The sequence below is a fragment of the Acipenser ruthenus genome, chromosome 14 (assembly GCF_902713425.1).
Source record: "Acipenser ruthenus chromosome 14, fAciRut3.2 maternal haplotype, whole genome shotgun sequence".
Classification (NCBI taxonomy): domain Eukaryota; kingdom Metazoa; phylum Chordata; class Actinopteri; order Acipenseriformes; family Acipenseridae; genus Acipenser; species Acipenser ruthenus.
The window spans coordinates 29,344,066-29,369,392 of NC_081202.1; the positions used below are offsets into that span (position 1 = coordinate 29,344,066).

Sequence of the window (25,327 nt, forward strand, 5' to 3'; positions counted from 1 at the left end):
AAAACCCAACTGTATAAATGGGTAATTGTATGTAAAAATAATGTGATATCTTGTATCAATTGTAAGTCGCCCTGGATAAGGGCGTCTGCTAAGAAATAAATACTACTACTAAGCCCTACTAGTTCTGCAGCAGCAAGTGAAAATGCAATTTAAAACAGCCCTTTTCTACTGCTTGAGTGAGAGGTGTATTTTTCGTTGAATGTAGGAGTTCAGTGCCATGCTAGGACTCCGACTGCTTTGAAAATTATAAAATTTAATTTCGGAGCTGGGATTAGGACAAACACATCTGTCATGTATTGTGTGGTTTCAAAAGGGAAAAACACTATAAAGAATTTAACAGAACAAGCTACTTAAGCCTTTTCAAACTCCTGCTTAGACATTGTCACAAATGTTGTGCTTTTCACAAAAGAGATGAAGATGATTACCTCGTAGGTGTTTTGAAATATATATTCTATAGTGCAATTTGCAACTTACTCCGTTCATGGTTTTCTTTATCAATCTATAAAGCATTGAAATGAATAAAAACCTGAATTCAGGAAGTCAACTTGTAAAAAGGCTGCAAAACACTCACATAGAATAACACAGAACAAAAAACTACATTAATGCAGCAGCTTTCAACTCTAACTCACCCCACCAAGCAGCCATAGGAACCAGACAACACAAGCAACCACAGACAGCCATCATCAGGTAAGACACAGAACATACAACTCTTTCTAGATGACACAAGAGACATCCATCATCATGGTCCACCATGGATACACATGTACACTTCAACACACACGCACACACACACTTCAGGCTATAAATAGAACTATATTTGCACACACTTTTGATCGCAATGAAAGTAATTAACATGTCTCACTGCACCATAACCGTTTTCCAGCATTTTATAAAACATTCCAATAACCATCTACAGTTGTAGTCAAAAATTTACATACCCCAATGGAAATTTATAATTTCTAGAAATTTCTCAAAAACAAAGAATTTTAGGAAACATCTTTTGCAATTCTCTATTATCAAGAAGTACAAGACTCATGGTACTGTCACAATGCTCCCTCGGTCTGGAAGAATTGTGAGGAAGGTTAATAACAAACCAAGATTGATTGCCAAAGATATTCAAAGTGAATTGGCTGCAAGTGGGACTGGGGTTTCCATTTCAACCACAGGTCGAGTACTGCGTGGTGAAGGTTTTTCCTCTAATGGAACAGGAAATTTAGTGCCAATACATGGTAAAATGGATTCCATAGCATACCAAAAGATATTGGCCAATCATCCCATCACCCTAGTGGGGAGCCCCCCGAGAAATGAGGTAGGCTTTATCAAAGGACCAGTTACTTTGGTTGCATAGGCCTTCCATTCAAAATGAACAAATACCTTATACAAGAGAGAAGAGATTTGAGGGCCACTTATGACACCATAGTTGATCATGTAATACTGCTATTCATGTGTAATATGGTATAGATTACATGTGCTGTTTACAAGACTTAAATTAAAGGGGAATTGAAATATAGTCCTATACATTATTTGCAGGATATGCACAAATTAATATATGGTAAAATCACATACAGATACCTTTACTTAGTTGAGCACAAGGTAGTTTCAATTTAAATATACTATCTGATAATATAGGATATTCAGTCAATTTAAAACAGTAGGTAATTATTATTAATTGTTTTTATAATTATTTGAATAAACCACTACTGAATAAGACCATTTTGCTCCCTACTTTCCAGGCAAGTAGCGAACCCTCATTACTGCCTTAAAAAGTTAACTTCTAGCCCTGTCTGTATTGTGATTTCATTTACACATTTAAAACATGCTTATAATAAATACAAATAAAATTATATATGTTGGTATTTACCCCAGATAATCATTATTCAACCAGATAAATAAACTGAAGTAGCTGGTGTATCATGCTGAATTTAAAAAGTAATGAAACGCAATAAGAACTAGCCATTGTCACTTTCGATTCAATATTTGTAAATATTCCTGATTATCGATTATCGATTATTCTAATTAGATCATTTTTAGGAAAAACATGTGGTAAAAACCCACAGAAACAGTTTTCTGATTAAACTTTTTTATATATAATAAACAACTAATAACAGAATATAACTAAAGAGCAGGTCAAAAAATATAACTGAACAAAAATAAATAATGAATATTATTAACAACAACAACAATAATAATAATAATAATAATAATAATAATAATAATAATAATAATAATAATAATAATAATAATAATAATAATAATAATACTTGGTGACCATTAATTTAATAATCAAAGATGTGATCCAAGTATGTTTCTAGCCATTTTCCTCTCAATTTTGCGTAGAGAAATGTAAACACAGAATTTCTTTGGAAAGTTTGGCTTTTTAACCTACTATGTGGATGAGTGTTTTTGCTTTCATTCTATCGTATTACAAAATAACCATGTATTGCAAACCTCTCCAATATGTTTTAAATATACTATTTAAAATAATTATTGTCATATTAAAAGTTTCACTAGGTATATGTTTTTTTACAGCGAGGTTAGGCTATGCAGATCACATCTCACAGTGTCACAAACAGCAGCTGCAAAGCACAAGAGGTAGTGCTCAGAGCTCAGTGGCAATTGAAGTAGCCTAAAGCGCACATTCAAACAAGCATCTCTGAGGTGCGAGTGATTGGATACCACACAAACCCACAGTGCAATGGGAGTGGTTAGGATCAACCTTCCATATGATTTTTCTTATTTTGGTGCACTGGCTAAAGTCCAGCACAATGGCAAGGCACCATGTAAGCTTCCCCTCACTTCCAGCCCTTGGCCTTTCTCAAACAGAGACTGCTAATTGAATAGTGTGGGTTACACTTCACTAAAGGTGTGAACTCTTATCACCTGTAACCTAAACCATATTTGAACTTGTATATTATCCTGTTGCATCACTTTGGGATTGATCCACCAATATCCCACTCGGATATGCTGGATTCTATTGGAGCATTTTATCGCATGCTGTGCCCTCCTCTCCCATAATTATGAAAGGAAATGGGCATCAGAACGAATACTGTTTTACAACAGACAACCCAATTGTGTATGTGGCATTCCAGGGTTGTACCTGTGGCTGGACCAAGATGACCCAAAGAATAATAATCTACCAGCAACTGCCAATTCCTCCCAATTTCCCTGTTATATGTGGAGGGTAAGATATTATTCAGCATTGTGGCTCAATTTATCTATTGAAGAACCACATGATAGACACTTCCATCCCAGGGTTAGTAAAAGCTTACTTCGGGGACTTGCAGTCCTGTTTTTCAACTACATTGTTTATCACTACTTGGCAGTTTCTCGAAGTTGGAATCATGGCAGGTTACACCATTTATCCTCTGGCCTTTACCATGGCAATTTAAGTCATTATTAGGGCCTCATAATGGGTAGTGGGAGGAGAACGGCTGACTTCTGGTATGCGACTGCCGCCACTTCGTGCATACATGGACGACAGGAACATCATGACTACAACGGTATCCTGCAGCAATTGGCTACTTGACAAACTAACAGATAACATCAGCTGGTGACGCATGCATTTCAAGCCTGTCAAGTTGAGAAGCATCTCCATCATCATAAGCAAAGTAGAGGATACAGTGTTCTATAATGATGGCGAGGCCATTCCAACAGTGTCAGAAAAGCCTGTAGAGTCTTGGGAAGTGGTATGGTGGGGGTATGGTGGGGATTTAAAGGACAGTCTGAGTGGAAGAGGTCAACCATGATAAGTTCATACATTAAGAAATGGTTGGCAGTTCCATGATGCCTTACAGGGTAGCACTCTACAGTAAAACGTAACTGCAGCTGTCAGTCTCAGCTGCGCTAAAATTTGGCTGGAAATGACACTGATGGAATCATGTGACGAGTGTATGAGGGAGGGAGCACCTGTAGTGAGAACTGGGAGAAAGTGGGCAGCAAAGGACACGATGGAAGATGCAAAGGCTGCCCTTCGTATCAGTGATATCATGGGGCAAGTACAACAGTGAAGAGGAGGCCTTGGTCTCAGTTTGGCAGAGATGGCACAAATGAGCTCTAGCTGAAAGGAGAAAGTTGGTAGTCACTGAAGTGCAAAAGCAGGAGGAGAGGATGAGGTGAGTCAAGGCAGTGCCCCAGGCTAAGCAGGGAGAATGTATGGGATGGGAGGATGTGGAACAGCATAAGATTGGCTGGTGAGGTCTGTGGACAATGGAACAGAGGAGGATCAGCTTCATAATCAGGTCCACATATGATGTTCTTCCATCACCGCAGAACCTGAATGTATAGGTAGAGGAGAACCCTGCATGTCCTTTGTGTTCATCACCGGCTACCCTGAAGCACATTCTTAGAGGATGTAAGATGGCTTTGAGACAAGGTCACTTCACTTGGCCTTATGACCAAGTGCAGGGATGCTTAGCATTAGCACTGGAAAAACGGCTTAATAAGATCAACAGCTTGCCACCAATATCAGCAATAGATGGCACACAGTGAGCAACAGTTAACTGCTGAGGTGGAACAGCAAGGGTGGAGAGTCCAGGTGGGTTGTTGGGAATTCGTTGCACACTCCATGTCCCAGCTTTTTAGAGATATTGGATTCAGTGAACAGGAATTGCAACGTATACTAAAGGCTCCATCTGAGGAGGCAAAGAGACGTAGCAACTAGCTCTGGTTGAGGAGGAAAGAGCCAATTGGCAATCTCAAAGAGAGATGATGGATTAAGTTAATATCAATGAAAAGGAATGGTAAGGCAAGTCATGGAGAAAGTTAAGATCAATGTAAAGGAATGGATGGCTAAGGTAAGTGGTTTGGTGAGGGGTGGGGGGTGGAGGGCAGTGGAGCTGGGATGCCAGTATCACTGTCGAGCCTTCCTGAGGTGACATGGGCTAGTCGACGAATCACATAAGGGAGACAGGAGGTGCCCATCTGATGACCCTGCAAAGTGCCCCACCCAGCCCATTCCAGATGGTCGCCATGCTGAGGCAATAGGGAGGCCGCACTTTGGTTGATCCCTGGAGCCGGCATTACACCAGCCATCAACACATTATCTGGAGGAAAAGCACTGAAGGCTCATATAGTACATCAAACCTACATCTTGGTTGGTTCCCACCATGATTATCTAATTTTATTTTGGCGAAAGCTGAGTCCAATACTAGCATGAAATAAATAACAGCTACTGTCATGTAATAAAGATTAAATCAAAATAACACAGGATATTTGCAAACCATTTTAGAATGGTTCAGGTATTGAATTTGTTTTTTTGCAGTGAACAATTGTTATTTAATTCTGTGTATTAAGCTTTGGAAAAGATCTCTATAGATGATATCTAGAAAGATAACCTACGCAAGACAGAAGTTAGTTAGCTTTTTATAATACAATGTGTTGTATAGTTAATTTTTTTACCACTTTCTAAACTATACAGGTCTCCATATTGAAATGCATTTTTTACACAATATTCATTCAAATTAAACAAAGAGAATTATAATTAAATAAATACAATTACAAATAAATACAATATTGGCACCCCATGTGAAGGGAGGCAACCTCCGCTCTCAAGTTCCTGGAAAGTTGGAAAGCTTTGAATGTAAACAGAGATGTTCCTAACCTCTGCTCTCAAGTTCCTGGGAGTAAAGAGGCAATTGGCTTTGTTGTGGGGACCATGTCGGAGAAGAGGGACTAACTTGGAACGGGATACAAGTCAGGGAAACCATTCACAAAATAAATCCATCAGTAATGAAAGGAACAGTCCATTTAAATCAAAATGGTTTGCTACAGATGCCAGGGGTTATTCATTTTCATTATGCAGAGCTTTGTAAACTTGGAAAGCTTTGAATGTAAACAGAAATGTTCCTAACACCCTGCTAGTAGCAGCTCTAGTGTATTCCCATTTGCATCATTGTTGATTGTTATTTAGATAACTGGACCATAAACCAATGGAAATGCTCTCTAAACCTCTTCAGCCCTGCTTCCTAATCCACAGAGGTCAGGATAGATCATATCCACATCACGGTCAATGTAGTTCAGCACTGGACAGCTCCCTTGGGCAGACAGGCTGAAATGGAACAGCATACTGCACATCTTTTATCACTTTGGACAACTCCCTGAGTGCAGATGGGGCTCAAAACTGACTGGATTGTAATGTTAACATGTTATCACGTATATGTTGTATCATAAACCACGAGCCTATAAACATTATACATGCTTTGTTAAATGCTTACGGCAATCTATGCGAGTTGCATACATATCCTCTGCCATAGCTGTAAATACAAATTACATTTTGAAATATCCGTCACATCTGTGTAAGATTATCAGTTTATCGATTACATCCTAGTGTAATTCTAAAGGTTTGTATGAAGCTCCAGCTTTGGGTTAGAAGCCAGCCAGCATTTTGCTTTTGGTTTCAATGTCTGGAGAAAACTGGGATTGGTCTAGCTAGGTTTTTTTTAAATAAAAATCAATATTAAAAAGGAAAATGTCATGATTTTAGGAATTATTGTTTATGGAAGCATTGCTTTTTCTATGTCTTCTTTATTGAAAACATGAAATCTAGCAAACTTGTTTGTAACATTTAAATTAAAAACAGAACTGAACTGTCTCAAAGTTTTGTAATGGTTGAGTTGTTGTAATTATTATCGGTGAGTAGTGACAAAACTCCTGAATGATCTGTTAAAGTCTTTCATTTATATTAAAATACAGTATACCACTCAACAATTGTAGTGACAGCATTAGCACACAGTGTGCCCCAGTGCTTGTTTGAGGGTAGTACAGTATATAGACGGGCTGCAGTGACTTGCAATAAAATAAGTCCATCTGACGAGAGCAAACCCTTTTTTTTAATGAAATTTACAGAAGCCCGATACAGAATTATTGAATTGTAGTTCTATCGTCCATTTGTTCTCCCACTTGGAATGGATTTGCCTGTGAGTGAGTAGGTAAGTGTGTCACACTATATGTGAGACACCACACGGTACCCCAGGGTAGTGTTGTACCCCGGTCTCTCATAAAAATAGCATGTAATGCAAGAAGCCAGACACGTGAGCAAAAAAAAGAAGAAAAGTTAGATACATATACAGATTTAGCAGCATGACTTGTATTAAGGTTATTGTCTTCACTGTCAGTGGCGGCATTTACTTGCAGAAGTCATGACAGTTTTCCTCACCACATGTTTGCCGTACTTTTCAGGAAATGCGTTGCTATGTAGTTCTGATTTAGGAAAAAAAAAAAGTCGGCTGTACCAATGCAGATTACACAATTCATAGTCATTTAGGGGAGGGGATATTTAAATGTCCGTGTCTGCTTACTAAGTAGGAAAAGAACGACTCTGAATATCGTGAGAGTTCCATGAAGATAAAAAACATTTAACAAAAAAATAATAATTCACGTGTTGTCGCGCACATTCTAAATTACACCACGTATCAGCTATTTGTTTGTCTGGTTACCTTTCCAACACACACACACACACACACACACACACACAATGTACAATTCCTGCACAATTCCTGCCCCAGTTTACATGGGTTTTTACAGCTATTTTTATTGTGAGAAAGTGATTGACCCTGCCATTAAAGTCGCGCTACCAAATGGACATCCTTTTGCAGTTTCATGATGTATTCGCGTGACTGTAGAGTCGATTTTCACGTGCATGTAAACCCAGCCAGTGAAAGCATAATTTTTATTTATATTTAAACGTCAGACAACTTTATTATGCTTTTATTATAATACTGCCAAATAAAGTAATAAAGCTATAGTAATACAACATTCATCATGTTATTCATAGCTGTGCTAAATGCAATACATTCAGTTTATTTTAATTTAGTGTGAACTAAATTACTACATTTTGGTAATGTTTTTGGAGGAAACTGTCAGCAACACAAAGTACAAGTTTCAGTCTTAATTATATTAGCAGAGAAAGCGAACACAGTGGGATAGCCTACTTATTGATTTTGTTTTGTTTTCAAAACATTTTAGGTAAGTGAAGACATTTTATTTGTATAAACTCTAGATGTAATACTCATTTTTAACAACGATGGAAGCTTATTTCTGCAATGTAAAGTGAACTGTAGACAAATCTAAAAACATACAGTACATCTTAGTGTTAAAATACAGTATGTATATGTGCCAAAAATACATAATTCAGTAAGTATGGTGATTTTGAGTGGGGCATTCCAGGGTACCGAGTTCAGTCTTATATACATATACGGAGATAACTGATTATCCAGTTGTGATGAAACTTGATAAGGGCAGTCTTTAGAAAATGTATAATAATCTGAAGATATGCCTGACACTTACAATTTTGCATATCTCTAAAGAAGTGCTTGATATTGAAAGCTCTGATTTTGTATTTAAATGTAGGGCACGGGAGGTTTTTGCAATAGATGAATGAATATATTTTAAAACATTTGGGAGAGTTCTAAAATAGAAGAAATTTATTAACATCTGATGTACTTTTTAGTAAGTTATTTAACTGTTAACATTATTATTATTAAGAAGAAGAAGAAGAAGAAGAAGAAGAAGAAGAAGAAGAAGAAGAAGAAGAAGAAGACTTACAAAAATCCATAGATCTGGAACAAATCTATTTAGATTTGCTGAGTGACATTTTGGAGAAGAAAAAATGAAAATCCACAGATGCTCTGTCTAGACACAAAGCCATTCAATTTGTTATAAAAGGTTTGTTTGTTGCTCCTCATATATCCTGTCAATATAATGACAACACAGTTGGAAATCATCCTGGGTTTTTTTAGTTGTTTTTTTTTTTTGCTTTTGCCGTGTACAAAAGAAAAACATACACTAATCACTTGGTTTCTAAAAGCAGAGGATTACCAAAGGTGTACAAAGCCCTAAATTGCCAGGCTGTCTTATCAAGATCTTGTGCAAACAATGCTGTGATTTGCATCATCTTGCTTTAAAAAGAAACCTGTCAAACTGCTTCCCACATGACGTTTTGTAAGTCATGATGACACTGGATGTCATGACCGCATTTAATTAATGTTTGGTTATAGTTTTTCAGTTACATCTTAAATGGCAAAACTAAAGTGAATATATTACATACAATGTCACACACAGACAATTATATTTATAGTGTATGCCAGTGTCGTAGTAGCATGTATGTCACACATACATTTTTACATATCTAGAAAAACGTTTATCAGATTGTAATGAAAGTTGAGATTTTCAGAACCTGAGAGTATGCATTTATATTTCCTTGTACATAAGAGCTGTATTCTATGATTCTCACAATCAAGTTTTATTATAGATGTTCAGTAAAAATGTACCGTTTCGCAGTCACATTGATTTAGCCCCGATTTCAGAGATGGTATTCCCCTTTCAATATTCCATCAGGAATGCTTTATTTTTGTTAACAAAAAACACCCTTGTCTAGTTCAATTCAGGGTCTACTCTCTGACATCTGTGGAATTTGTTTAAATCTTTATGGTTATGCTGTATACGAACACTGTGAAAACAAAAACGGTGTCAATTTTTACACAGCTGTTTTGCTCCTTTGCGTAATGCCATCAAATCGACTCCCTTCTAAGCGTGTTGTTTTGATCTTGTAAAATACAAACTGAGAGAAAAAAAAAAGACATCTTCTGGCAGTGTGAAGTAATATAAAATTATCAAACAGCTTGTCAGAACCCAATCTATTAAAACCACATATTCTATCTGCAATTAACAGTCTTTCCTTTCTTTTATATCAAACAACAGGAGGCTGTGTGGTCCAGTGGTTAAAGAAAAGGGCTTGTAACTAGGAGGTCCCAGGTTCAAATCCCACCTCAGCCACTGACTCATTGTGTGACCCTGAGCAAGTCACTTAACCTCCTTGTGCTCCGTCTTTCGGGCGAGATGTAATTGTAAGTGACTCTGCAGCTGATGCATAGTTCACACACCCTGTAGTTGTCACACTAATATAAAAATGCTATGTTCAGTAAAAAGGGCTTCACAATGGAGGGCACTATTTCTGGGACAACAAACAATATTTCTTGAAAGTCACGCATCCCTCCAGAAAAATGTTAAATCTTCAATTATGTTTCCCTGTCCTGAGCTCCATTCTCCATGAGTACTGTGCTGTTCCAGCTCCCTCTGCAAGCAGGTTTATTCAGGTATCAATGTGCAGAATGGCGAGTAAAGCTTCTCAGGGCAGGTTAAGTGGGCACACAGAGCTCAAAACAGGAAAGGTCACAGGTGCTGAGGGTCAAAATCCTAAATTTGTTTGGAAAAGCTGAGATATAAATATTTAATATGAACCAAATTAAGATGGCTAGATTATGTATTATGAATATTTAGTTATTGCCATGTTACTGATTCTTTATATGTTTTAAGTAAACATAATAATATAATAATAGTCAGAAAAAAAATATCTCCATTTTTGATCCTTCACAGGTAACGTCCAATTCTTCACACAGGTTTCTAATAAATTAGTTTGAGCTTAGCTGATGATGGAAACGATTACTAGTATCAAGAGTAAAGTGCTCAATAAAAATGCATCTAAGCATGTACCTGCGAACAGTAACATTGGTCAGTACAAATCTAATTTTGGTTAATTAATCCATTGCCATCCTGACTACCCATGGTCACCCTATCAACAATGTTATGGCAGGTGTTTCTAATATTTTGACCCAACCCCCAGCAAATGCTACAGTACTGGCACAACCTAAATAAGGATAGGTGGCAAAATAGTGGTCCACCTTTTGGCCTTCTAAAAGCAGTCAATTTATGGCAGAAGTAATCAAATAAAAAAATAATCTTATGCAAATGTACTGCTTAGTATGCAACAACGGTTTCACTGTGGTAAAATTAAGTCAGCCCATTTGCATTTGGATTTGTAACTTTAAAAAATGTTTTAAAGGATTTCATTCCATGACAGCAGCTACTGTACACTGAATTGATGTAAAAGTTTACCATAGTATAAGCAGTGAAGGCACTGTGAAAATACTATTATTACTATAGTATACTGTTATTATTTCCAGCTCTTGCTCTTGGAATACATTTTACAGTAGTTTTTATTTGGAAGTGTGGATTTACTGAAAGTTGCTTTGTCAGTTTTACTGTTATTTCTCCATTTAGTACTGTAGCAAAGCTTGGACCCTGGAAAGGAGAGTGAGCAGGGTGTTTTATTTGGACATTATTTGGGTTGAATTGAACCTTGGCAAGGGATGGTTGTTTGTGCAAAACTAAAACATTCATGAATAGGGTTAAATGCATCTGATGCTTATGTCTTTCACTACTGTCACTTTTTTGCTTTTAAATTACATAATATAATAATAATTTAAGACAAATCAGCACAGAAAATACTACTACTACAGAACTTTTAAATATGTATACATAATCCAGTCATAATTTCATTTCAAAACAATAGGCCAATAGACTACAGCATTATAAACACACTGCAAGACAGTTTCACAATAGTTTTTTTTTTATAGAAAAATGTTGGTGGTCAAGTGAGGCAGGCTGCACTTGCGGTGCTTCAACACAACTTAAAATCTTAGTGGAAACCCAGTTTAGGAAAGCTGCATGATATCAGTCGTGGCGCAAGGCCAAGTTGAAACTCAGACAGAAACATTTAAATACAACCTTCCATATTTTTATATTAATTAGTTCATTTGCATTTGGAAGGAGAATTTTTCTCCCTAAAAGAAAACTACATGGAAACCCAAATTACCCAAAAGGTACTCCAAAATAGCATGAGAAAAGGGTGAGACATTTTTTTTTTTTTTTCCATGGAAACCCCACCAATGAGACAACAAATATTACTGCTTAAGATTTTTTGAATTGAGAATTTTAGCCCATTTTCCGGAGCCAGTTTTACTGCATAGGATTGCATTGGATTTAACAGAGCACAGCAACGTTAGTTATATCGGTTACACAATACCACTCTTTAACTTAATTACTTGGAGGCAGATTTGTAATCAGCACAAGGTATTTACTCTCGGCCAAGCGTTGTAGCATCAAATTATTTCAATTGATTCCTGTATAAATGCTTAGAAAAGTGAAGCTTCAAAAACTTTTTGAAAAATTAAAATGTGAAAGAGTAATTGCTCAGCTACAAGGCCGAACAGATATTTTATATTTTTAGGTGTATCTTAGTTTGCATCTTAATTAAGGGTGGTACATTTTCTAAACCCCTTCAGGAAGTGCAACTTACACCATTAAACCTGTTTTATTTAAATTTGTTTTTTTTTTAGGTAAATTCTTTGTATGACATTTTGTTTTCACATCGACAACTATGGAAAATATAAAGTATTTTTCTAACAATAACTAGCAATGGGAGTCTCTGTTATTTTTGCTTATTTTTACAGCAATATAAATAAATGCTGTGTTTGATGTGAAGAATGTATTTATAAATGAATAAAACCTTCTGTGTTGGGAATGCTAAGACCCTGTTGGTGAGATAAGAATGTGGGAGTGCTTGTGTTGATGGCAGCTTTCTTTCTGTGAAATCTGAGTCTCACAGGACAGTGCTAATGCAGTATCCGCTGTCAAGATTGACATAATAAGACCTGACACTCAGCAATAGCATTCAAATCTCAGAAAAGGACACAAAACTGTATTTGTGAGGTGCATGTATTTTTAAGCAGTAACTGCCGTTATTGGGTTTTTCTGAGAATGCATTGCAAGAAATGTCAGCAGAAAAAAAAAACTTATCACACTTAAATTTGATATCGGGAGAAGAAACATAAGCTGTTGAAGAAAATGTAATAAGTTATATAAGGCATTATAAAAAAAAAATGAGTGACCCTGAATGCTTTTCTCTTGCGGTTTGATGTTGATCTTCATGGATAGTATATTCCATAACTTAACTGCCCATGCAAACGTTGACCAAATTCAGAACAGTCCTAATGATTTAAGTTGAATTAGTGTAATCAAGCACAAGCCACAAATCATGTTTAAGTCACAATGACCTCATTCTGATATCCTCAAGAAGTCATGCTAATTAATAAACATGCGACAGCTAAAAATGTAAGTGTGCAGGCATCCTCCTATCGGGATAACTACATGAAAATGACATGTTCTGTATAATAAATGGTCCAGATTTGGATTGAAGTGTATTTCAACTACTCACCATTGAAAAATGATGTCTTCCTTCAATTGGCATTCCTTAACTACCAGGGCTCTGTTTTAATTATCTATGTCTAACTGTTCTGGCTGAAAAAGCCATACGGTTGGCCAGGGACTTCCTAAATAGCCATATAAAAATATATATATCTTTCGCAAAAGAAAAAAAATTAACCCCAAACAAGTTTGGTTTATAAGAACTAGAAATCTGAGTAAATATTAGCATAGAAAATGAAATGGTTTAACCAGACAACACTAAAACTAAGACTTCCATATTTTTGTACTCATTAAACATGTTGTATGTTTTTAACACATTTACTATAACGTCATGGACAGACAAAGTGTTCCGATTGGCTCTTAGTGATCATATGACTGTGCACTACCGCACAATTAATTGGGATACTTGATCTCTAAATCTACAGAGCCAGATCAAGAGTCATCCATTGGATCTCCGTGATCCAAACTCTCAACCCTGCGCCATCGTAGACTTGTTTCCATCGGATCTAGTTTTGTAAGTGGGTAATGTAAAGTGAAAGGTTCCGACACTGTTTCTATAGTTAAATTAATAAAGGAGTATGGGCTTCTTTTCTTCATGCAGCCTATTATTATTATTTATTTCTTAGCAGACGCCCTTATCTAGGGCGACTTACAGTCGTAAACTATTGCATGCTCTAAGATGTACTCAAGGACCCTCATTGTGTCTACAAATCTGTTTTTGCTGTATCTCAAATTCCCAACAACCTGATTCCCAAGCAGACAGTATTGTGCCAAATATTCAAACAAACAAGGCTTGAAATGCATTCACAAAAATGACATGTAAGAGAATTTATAAATGACTATCAAAAAGGTATCTGCAAAGGAAGCCAATGCATCAATGAGGTCGGACAATAAAGAACACACATTCTAGTGTACAAAAGAGTGTATTCTGCTTTCTTGAATAGGTCATTTGATGGTGTACCAGGTGTATTTTACTCCAGAGAGGTTTCTATTGTAATATGGTACAAAAGATACTGTTTTCTAGCGAACTCAAAATGAAAGAATATTTTAATATTTGTTTACATTTCAAAAGAATATTCAAAATTATTTCAAAATTAAAACTACTTTTACCCAATAAAGCAGTTGTACAAGGATAAGTATGTATGGAATACATTCTGTATATTAAAATTTAGCTTTCTGTATGAATTTCTCATCTCATTTGTTTCAAGAAGGTGTTCCTCACACTGTGAAAAACACCCGACAGCCTGAATGACTGAAATCAATGCAGTCTATTCAATTGATATAAATTGTGACTGAACTAAATATCACCATTAAAACTTATACCAGTTACTATATTGTTTTTTTGGGGGGGGGTTTTTTGGGGGGGGGGGGGGGGGGGTTAGATCTCCCACCGTTTAGATCAATTGAACAGACCCTGCTTGTTTATGCTTTAGGAAACTAGGTTTATAGTTGTGCAGGTGTCATGACGACCCCTTCTCTATGATACAGACACCTATAGTGTGTTATTTATATCTCTGGCAACGATACACCTGTTACTGAAATACACTGTCTATTATTAAACCGCGTTCCACATGAGTGCAAGGAAAACAGCACTTCTCTCCGCTCACCTCAGGGAGCGAGGCTGTTTTGGAGCACTAGCTTGAGTGCTTTTCAGTGTGATGTGGAGTTGCCGGATGGTAGTGGGTTGTTACAGTCTTCTTCTAGGCCTATACTTTTAATTACTATTTCACTTGTATTTCTTAACCTTTACTTCTCTTTTCCTTGTTAGGTCTATGGTACTCTGTTTTGCCCACGTGGCCAAACAACAAAAGAGACCACATCTCACTTGTGCATGTTAAAATTGTATGAATATCCTCTTTCAAAAGTATCTTTTAGGAAAATGAAGACAACAACATACAAATCACCACAAAAATGCAGTTTACTTTTGTACTACAATTTATCTTATAATTATGCTTCCATGGGATCATATCAGTAGCAACTACACTTATACATCTGTTAAGAATGTTGTCATGTCCACATAATTACAATTCTAAACATATAAATGCCTTATTGTAATATGAATGGCAAAGGGTAAACAACTAACTTTGAATTAAACAAAAATAACCTTATATTGATTCTTTGGTCAAGAACAGCTACAGTAGTCTGAAGAAACCAAAAGACAAGAAGCTGTAGATATGTAACAGTTATAAAAAAAGTTTTCAATCAGTACTGGTTTAACTGGCTTTTTAAAATGTTTCTTTACATACAGTGTTAGCATCCTTTATCCTCTTTTGCCTTAGCAGGCCTTATATAATAGATGAGAAAGCACTCTTAATTATAAGAGGTAGCCCTTAACACATAAATCACAATACAGGACTTCTTATTTCATGTTCTGAATGGACTTCTTGAGCATTTTACTTAAACCTCTAAAACAACTTCTTCTGTGTGTGCAGGTTCCATCGAGAGATGCTCTTACATGAAGTACCACTACTCTTCTGCCACAATCCCCAAAAACCTCTCCTACAACATCACCAAGACCATTCGACAGGACGAGTGGCACTCTTTACGTAAGTCCAGCATACTTTTAGTTGCTACCCTGCTGGTTTCAAGGCTGGAGTGTTGTGAAATGCTGGGATGTCTAAAGAACGTCCCGGGATGCTGGTCGGAAACCAACCAAACCAATCCAGAATACGCTAGAATTAAACAATAATACAGTAATACAGGTAGAGGGCTTGAGGTAAAGCCCTTCTTAAACGACATGCAGTGCAAGTTATTTGATTCAAGATTGGTTTATAAAGTATCAAAATAATACTGTGAGTTTGTAAATATATGTGAAATGTGAAACATCCCCTGTGGCCTAATGTGTTACAACATTGCCAACATGTGCAGAGACTTGGCAGAAGTATCTCAAGATGGAATACCTTATCATATTTAAGGTACTAAGAAGCCAGAAGTGAAATCAGCAACCAATGTCCTAATCAAATGTCAGACTGGTAATAATCAATCTTTGAGAACACTATTATTCAAAAACAAAAGTATAAATGTGTAGGCTCTTCACAGAAGCCTTCAACAGAAAATATGCACATTATTATACACAGCAAGATTCAAAAGCAAGAAGGAAAACAAATGTGTAGACTTCACAAAGCCATCAAATACATCTGAAGACATGCATGTGCTAGTAATACAATATATACGTATAGCTCCAAATAGGGCACCAGGGCGATTAATCGATCAATGAATGTTTATTTGAGGCTCACATGGCGATCAATTATTGATTAATCAGCCTCAGAACCATGGAGGACTGGGCGGGGCCAACACGAATAACCTCTGACATATTACCCCTACCATAAAGCCACAGCGTTACACATAAAACGAGTTGTAAGGTAATTCCAACGTTAGTTCTAGCAATTGTTTCTAAGTGATTCAAAAGAACCAGAAATCATCACAGAAAAAGAAGCATGGATTTAAAAACATGGATTTAAAAAAAAGCACAGTTTTAATTCAATGTTGTTTAAAATGTAATTCATACCAAATCTTGAAGTTGTAGGACACAACTGGAATTATCGTATTGAATTACAAACGTTCTCATAAAGCTTTTTCAGATGTAAGGCATATATCCAAGAAAAAGTGAATGGTGCACAACACAAAGATAAGCACAACAAAAGTAAACTTTCATGCCTATCAATATTTATTTTAAATCAAAATGTAACCTTTAATTTATTTATTTTTTACCTCAGAACAATGAAAAATGTAAAATATGTTATTAGAACCCCTAATAACATATGGTTTGATAATCAAAACTAACCAACTCCAGGTTTGTTCCTCTCATTAGCATTATTATTATTATTAATAGACTAGACTAGTAGAGTTTACCACACAATGCTTTCAGAACATTTACACTCAGGGCTGCCAGATTGGTGGTTTACTAGCCAAATGTGGCTTGTTTTTAAAACATCTAGCTGGTAAATATTGTCTTTGTCGGTTTGGCTATTTTTTTATCATGCATGCTTTTTCCTTTCAATTACAATACAGTACATGCAGAAGTCGCCAGCACAGGACTTCAATCACCACAATTCCATAGTTAATTGCCCCCACCTACCTTCATTTCTGACACTTAGTAAGTATTCAGCAAATCCGGTTCCAGAAAAGGGTGAACCCACCTATATTTTACATCAGGATTGGTTAATAATATGGATATTCTTACACATGATTGACACAGGATGCATTTGAGCGGGGTTCTTGTTTATTATGAAATAAAACTAAATACATTATTTGTATTTGTCACCAGTTAAAAAGGAATAAAATTTTTTTTTTTTTTTTTAAATTAGAATCTCTGAAAATTGTATTTAGCACGTGCTGTCTATCATCGCGCAGAATCGATAGAGAAAGGGGGTGGTGTTGTCAGCCATTTAGTGAAGCTTAAATGGGTTGGAGCAAGATTTTGGACAAAGTTTACAAAGTCAATATAAAATTGTAAAACAGTTAGTTAAACATTACTGTTAAATATTATTCAAAATGGTGGAGTGGTCTAAATAAGCACAAAAATACAGAAGATGTGCAGTTTAAAGTACCTGGCAATGATAAAAGAGCTTCTTGCCATTACTGCAAACAAACTATGCGAGCCCACCACAGTGACCTAGTATCACAAGGAAACCGACAAGCATAAAAGGGTACATGCTCCGAACATGTCAACTTTGGACAGATATATAGGAACCAGTGGGCATTTCAGTGGTGTTCTTGCAACTTACATTGCTGTTCACTCACTGATGTCACTTCCTTGACCACCTGCTGCCAATCTGTAAAAACTGCTTCTCAGATTCAGAAATTGCATTGCAAATGAGAATGGGTCATACCAACTGCACAGAGCTAATTAAAGATGCTTTGGGACCTACATTCCAAGGAATACTCCTGAAAGATAGCGGACAGGATCCCTTTTGTCTGTTAGTAGATGAAACTACTGATATGAGCAGCAAGAAACTGCTGTGTGTTATAAGGTACCACTCCATAGAGTCTAACATACCGGTAGCAACATGGTTTCTGACAATGCTGCCTGTTACGGATGCAGCTGCTAATGGTACTGACCTAGTATCTGCGATCTGTTGGACTGGATATCAAGAATCTTGTTGGGATTGTCAGTGATGGAGCTAGTGTTATGGTCAGTAAGAACCATTCTCTCCTTTCTTTGTTAAAGAAAGATGCACACAATCTCATACCAATTAAGGGCCTAATTTACCAAAGGGCGCTAAACATTATGGTGCGCGACAATTACTGTGCATGTTAATGACTTATGTATTTACTATTGCAATTTTATTCATTGTCGCGCGGAACAGTTGGCATATTATAGTGCATACTAATTTTATTGTGCCATACTATGGTAATCAGAATGAATATGTGATTTGTATGGTAATGCATGATAATGTTTTTAAATGAGCATCCAGCTCAGAATAAGGAGATGAGCTGCATTCACATGGTATTTACTAAAGGACATTAATTTTAGTGTGTGCATTAAAGTGATAATTTATTAGAGAATATGGGAACCAGTTCTTTACCAATGATAGACGCACTATTTTTCTGGCCTGAAAAATATCTATATACATACAGACACATTGCAATGTATGTGAAAATGTCTATATAAATTGTATGTAGGAAATTTACTACTCAAAACACATTACCCCCACTGCACGATTCCTAGTCATCAATAAGTATGCAGGTACGGTTTCAATAAATTAAGTAACATATTACTTAATGTATTTTATAGTACAGAAATAGGCAGCTGTAACTAGAAGCAGCTTTCCTAGAACACTGACAAAAAAACTCAGTATCACAAATTTAATATAATGGGAAAATAGAAAAGTATTTTATTTAATTGGAAATCTCAAACAGTAAACAAAAAAAATGTATAATGCTAAGTCTCAATATTTAACTTATGTTCCAAAATATAAAATTTTTAACAGCACTGAAAAAAAATACTGACAAGTTGTGAAAATGCAAAATAGTAAACAGCACCGCTATGAAATGTACCTTTTTATGACTTCTGTCCAGACACTTGACTTCTTTTCTGTACACTTGATAACAATGCTCATTACATGTTCTAATTCTACAACGTTTCCACATAATGCCTGTTGATGCAGAATGCAGTGTAAGAAAATTGTACTTTTCTTTCTTAAATTTTTTTCCAGCACTCTGCTAGCCAGTCCTCTCTTTTGTCCAGTCAGATATGGTGCACCCTCTATTGTAATCCCAGTTCCTTCCAAAGGTATTTCTGCACTTTCCATGGCTTCTTGAAGTTTAAAAAAAGTCCTTTTCTGTGGTTGTGTTGTTCATGGCATCCACAGCACTTTCATTTTTTCTTCTCATTTTCAGAAAAAAACCTTTAGTCGAGACTCCATAGCTTCTTTCATTTCCAGTAAACTCAAAATATGTTGCTTTGCGCAGCATGTCATAGTGACGTTGTATGTAATAATCTTTCATAACTGCAACCGTTGCACTGCAAATCAGACGTATTGCCTTGCCATCAATTATTCAGTGAACAAATAATCATCTGGCTAATGATTTTAGAATCTTCTGTGTTCCGCCTCCACCTTTCGCTTCCGTGACATCTCCAACTACTTGTGGCTACTGATTTTGAATTTTACACAAAGTAAAATAAATAATTTAAAACAAGCCTTTGCTTCACTATCCTAATACAAATTAGGTGTGCTGTGTGCATGAGGAAACAGATCCTGTGTGCTATTTGATTGGCTATTTTACTATCTCTGCGATTGGCTTAATGGGAATGTCACTCATACAATGCAGACTGCACTTGTTGAATACACGTGTTATATTAAAGAGGTGGGTTGTTTTATAGAAGAATTCCGAAACAATAAAGTAAATTTTAGAAACTATTGGGTGGGCCGTATGCATTAAAGGAAAAAGGCTTTTTTTTTTTGCATCAGACAAGGAATACATGTTTACATTAAAAGGTAAGCAGTGCAGTTTCACTTTACTTTGCCTCTGCCTGTCTTGCTGCTGAGTGCTGTGTCTGTTGATCGCTCATTTTCAGTCAATGTAATCCACCACCTTCACAATAAGCTACTGACCAAAAGATACGCCTGGACTGCTGGTGCTTTTGATATCACGGTGGTCACGGGTAAGTCTCTGACATTATCATGCACATTATCGCTCACAATACATGTAGTGTGCATGGTATGGTATGTAAATTAGCCAAATATTGTGCATGTAAATTAATGCATTCTCCGTAAGTAAATGGGGCAGTAAATTTAGATTTATCGAACATGTTAGGCTCACTACTTTACATGTGCGCTAACTCCACATTTAGTGCCCTTTCATAAATGAGGCCCTAAGTGTGTTTGCCATTCATAACACTTCGCTTAGACATGCATTGGAAGTGCTTCCCCAGAACACTTATTTTCAAGTCCGCGAAACCTACAATTAGTTCGCCCATTCTAGCAAATGGCAGGAAGCCTATAAAGAGGATTACAAAGCCATTTTTCCCAACATACTGGTGTTATTTGTGCAGGGAGTAACTTGGTGCCCAAGCTTGCTAGTGTGACTTTGAAACTTCTGATCCTTCCAGTATTCAATGCTGAAACTGAAAGGATATTCAGCGCTGTTACTTTCCTGAAGTTGGATCTACGCAATCCTCTCAGTCTGTGCACTTTAGAAAATTTGTTGAGGATTTGCTTTGCTCTACAGGCAGATGGGATATTGTGACTCCATTACTTTTGGGAATTACTTTTTGAAAAGTTAAAACGCAGCTAATATGTACTAAACTATAAATGTTGTAACTTAACAGGACACAGACCTACTGTATCTGCCAACAGTTCTGAACAATTTATAGTGCTACCTTGTTATAAAGCAACCCCTTATAGTGTGGAATCGGTTATAACACAGTAAGGTTGTGGCTCCCATTTCCCCCATAATGCAATTTGACTCACAAATGTTGGGTTTTATTGTTGTTTTACATTGCTGTATTTAAACCCATTTAACACTAGAACGACCAAAGCGGTCATTTTGACCGTTTTTGGAATTTAAATTTAAATTGCGGTGCATGTGTTTAAGATATGGAGCTGTGTTCTTCTGACTTTTCCTATTATTATTTATTTCTTAGCAGACGCCCTTATCCAGGGCGACTTACAATTGTTACAAGATGTCACATTATACATTATTTCACATTATACAGATATCACATTATTTTTACATACAATTAGCCATTTATACAGTTGGGTTTTTACTGGAGCAATCTAGGTAAAGTACCTTGCTCAAGGGTACAACAGCAGTGTCCCCCACTGGGGATTGAACCCACAACCCTCCGGTCAAGAGTCCAGAGCCCTAACCACTACTCCACACTGCTGAATATATGTACTTTCCTAAATATATGTACTAATTACCCTGACAAATAAAGAATTGTGTAGCTGCAAAAATTAGCGAGATAAAATACTGTCATACCTGTTCTGACTAGGAGCGGTCAAATTGACTGATACATATAAAACATATTATTATTATTTGTATTCATCAGTCAGGACTTGAAGCCATGTATTGAAGTTTGATTATATCAGTCTGCATTCCTCAAGTGAGCGGTCTGTTAACATTTCTATTGTTTCAATGAGCCTCCTGATGGCCCATCAATCAGCCTTGACAGCTCACAGCGCCAGGCTGTCTGTCTGCACTGGTTACTAAGTCACACGTTTTTCTAAGAAATTCATTGTTACACCAATACATCTAAGACGCAGGACAGCAAAGCAGTGTTTGGAATTACTGCTTTTACCAAACATTAATTCAGTGGCAGCACATACAGACAATGACAATCTGGCTCTCAAGCAGACTGGACACCAACATGATCCGTGGTCAATGCCCTTGGAGGAATTAGAAGCTTTCATTGTACTACTATGTGCCCGTGGAACATTTGGTGCCAGAAGCCTGGGTTACTGTTGACAGCTGTGCCAAATGCCCAAAGTCAGTCTGCAGTAAGTGCACTGCATATTTTGAAAAGCGCAGGTTCTATGTGATTTGTGCCAGCACTTAGACTTTGTAAACAATTGTAAATTAAGCCCATTCTGTTCAAATGTTTACATATTCATGTAATTTCGATTATAGTATGTCTGTATATAAACATATAGCTTTGGTTGCGTATATGCGCTTTGTTATGTAGGCAATACAAACCCATTTATTTAAAAAAAAAAAATATATATATATATATATATATATATATATATATATATATATATATATATATATATATATATATATATATATATATATTTATTTCCATCGTTTCAGTTGTACAGTTTTGTATGTATACGATATACCTGTATATACACAAATTTATTTTCAAATATTTGTTTATTTAATTTTTTACTGTTTTTTGAGGTTGCGCTTTATGTAATAGGTCTCTATATAAACACATTTCTGTTCAAATGTCAGTTTATTTACAATGTTTCGTTGTGTTGATGCTTTATATGACTTTCCTGAATAAAACGACGACTTATATTCAATTGTTTGTCCTTTCATTATAATATTTATGTTGTTTTTAATATGCCGGTCAAATGGTTGTTCTAGGTATGCCTATAAACACGGTCGTTCTAGTGTTAAGTTGAAACTGGGACATATAGTACTGATAAAGCTCCCCTGCTTGCACTGTATTTTTTTTTCTAAAAGTAAAAAACTGTTAATGTTACAAAACAAGTACGAAACAATATAAGTGTGTACAAACATCCTTGGATTCTGTGTTATTTAATTACTGCATTTATTATAAAAAATATACAATTTAAATAAGAGTGGTGTAAACTTTAAACTGGTGGAATAGCAGTTTCTATTATACTGTATATATTGTAACGACCTGGGATTTATACTGTTACACGACTGGTCTACAGACCCTGTATATGTGTGTGTGTGCGTGTGTGTGTGTGTATGTGTGTGTGTGTGTGTGTGTGTAAGTAGGGAAGCGGTAAGCTTGCTTCAGCTGGGATTGATTGACTCCCGGGTAGGCGGGGACATGAAAGCCCACATCAAAGCGGACAGAGCTGACAGCTGAATCAGACAAGCTGCTTTGTAAATGTGACTGTTTGTTATTTTTGCAGTGGCCCAGTCTGACAGGGGTCAGGAACAATCGTCCCAATAAACCGTGGATTCGAGTACCTGCAAATTGTGTGCGTCTCCTTCCTTCATTTTCCAATATTAATTTGGCCATTGTAAATCATTTTGGGAACAAAAATGCCAGTGTTCGTTAAAGCAAAACACAAATAACGAGGTCTCCAGTTATGGACCTCGACAACCGCGTTATAACAGGGTAGCACTGGATTTCATTTATTCAGATTTTTTTCCGCCCTGGTGCTGGTTTCATCAGGTAACAAATAGCAGTGCTTGTGCTATTAGTTTGACATTTTGAAATAAACAAGCAAAGCAGATTAGTAATATAAAAAAAGTATGCATACCTGTTTTTTTTTGAGTTGTCATAACAAGAACGCGCCAGTCAGGCATCATGAGCTCTCACTTTCTTGGTGCCAAACCACTCAGAAAAGACAAAATCACAAGCACGTGGCAGGTGGATAGCAAGCTGGATCAAACACTCCTCTGGGATCCTGGCCAAAGATTAATGTCTTTTTTATTGTAAAACTGACATAACTGGGTTACCAGATGTAATATTACTTAGCAAAGAGATTACAGGCTATTAAACAATCTGAGAGGTATACATACACTACTCCCTGTGTACCAATACCAGCAGAGCTGGTTTCACAGACCCTGGTTAGATTACATTACCTGGTAAGGTAACATAGGCAGTAACAGATTTGTGCTAATTGGAGTCTATCAACACAGGCAAGGTGGGTCATTTAGGGAGAATCATAACTACAACAGTTGGCAATGATGCCAAGCCAGATATGAGATGTGGGGATGGGACAGTATTGAGGACACACTATTCGTTAAGAAATGTATTGAGTCCCATGGGTTTGCTCGTAGGTTTATTTTGGGAACCTGATAGGCTGGGCTGTACCTAGTGGGAGGGGTTTCCCGGGTTTATATAGTTGGGGACTGGTTGAGATAAATAAAGACGGGTTTAGATAGCTGAAGCCAGGATTAGCAGTGACCAGCTGCAGGGCATGTTTTATAGTTTGTATCTGTACTAACAATAAATAAATCCCCAGTCTGTTTAAGCTTACCTGACTATGTTGTCCTGAGCCAACAATGACACTGCAATATACTGTATATATATATATATATATATTGCTTCCACACGTATGGTAACTGCAGTACACTGTACCACTCAAAGACAGTCATATATTGCACTGTTTTTTTTAAACATATTCCAAGGTAAGCAAAGGAGGAGACAGAGAAGTTAAAGATGAGGGAGGAGAGGACCAGGGACTGTGTCGAGGCACTGCAGGTTCAATGTCTGTGTGATAAACGCTACCTTCAGATACCTGATTCTCCAGGGCAGCCCTGACGAGGAGAACAATCTGCTTAATATTGCAGAAGCTACACACCTAATGAAGGTCACAGTACCAATACACTAGCAATTCAATAGGTAATGGAAGGGCAAAAACAATGGAGAGAGCCATTGGTAGAATGATACGATTTTCACATGTTGAAAGCACAATGTATTCCGCTGTTAACTTATTCTAATACTATGGTACCATACACGTCTGGAACGTGTCCTACAGTATTAGAACAACTGTGCAATATCTGCAGTTGGTTTTGCAAAGTGTTTCTTCAGGTTAATACAAAATGAAAGAAGCATTATCATCATATTATTTTGAAAATCAACTGAAACCCCAATTGGGAGCCATGTTCACTGAGACAGCACTTTCATCCCAGAACATTGAATGAGGTTTTACATAGATGTAATATTCAGAAGATCTCATATACCACTCTGTGTATTCTGAATACTGAAAGCAAAAGTTATTTAATAGAAATTGTAATCTGGATACAGATCAAGTACAGCCAGTATCCAGGTACGCGGCATGTGAGCCATGTAACCGTGGTAACTGTTATAACACAAAAGGTGTTTCTCATTGAAACATTTGTCCTGATTTATACTGTGACTTTCTCCTCACACGCTTTCTCTCTTCACACCCTCATTCCTCGATCCCTCTCGTGCCAGGCTGAGGTAATTGAGTGATAGGGCTGTTATAATCCCAGAAGGCAGAGCCAATAATGAATTGATTGTATCTCTCAGTCTTGGCAGTAGATAATTATCTTAAATGGACAGATTAAGCCTCAGTTTATCCCAGAGTCAGTGTCTCAGTGGGCTGAAGGAAGGTGATTAGTTTATTGCACTTTGCCTAGGACATAAACTTCAGAATGGCCAGCT

General features: G+C 36.7%; 1 protein-coding gene across 1 annotated transcript in view; it reads left to right on the forward strand.

Moving 5' to 3' along the window:
• LOC117419554 (transmembrane protein 178B-like) overlaps window positions 1-25,327 on the forward strand; it is a 111,219-nt gene that overhangs the window by 27,717 nt on the left and 58,175 nt on the right. The window contains exon 3 of the mRNA XM_034032409.3: window positions 15,474-15,587. Coding sequence (XP_033888300.3) covers window positions 15,474-15,587 — 114 coding nt within the window. The remainder of the gene's footprint in view (window positions 1-15,473; window positions 15,588-25,327) is intronic.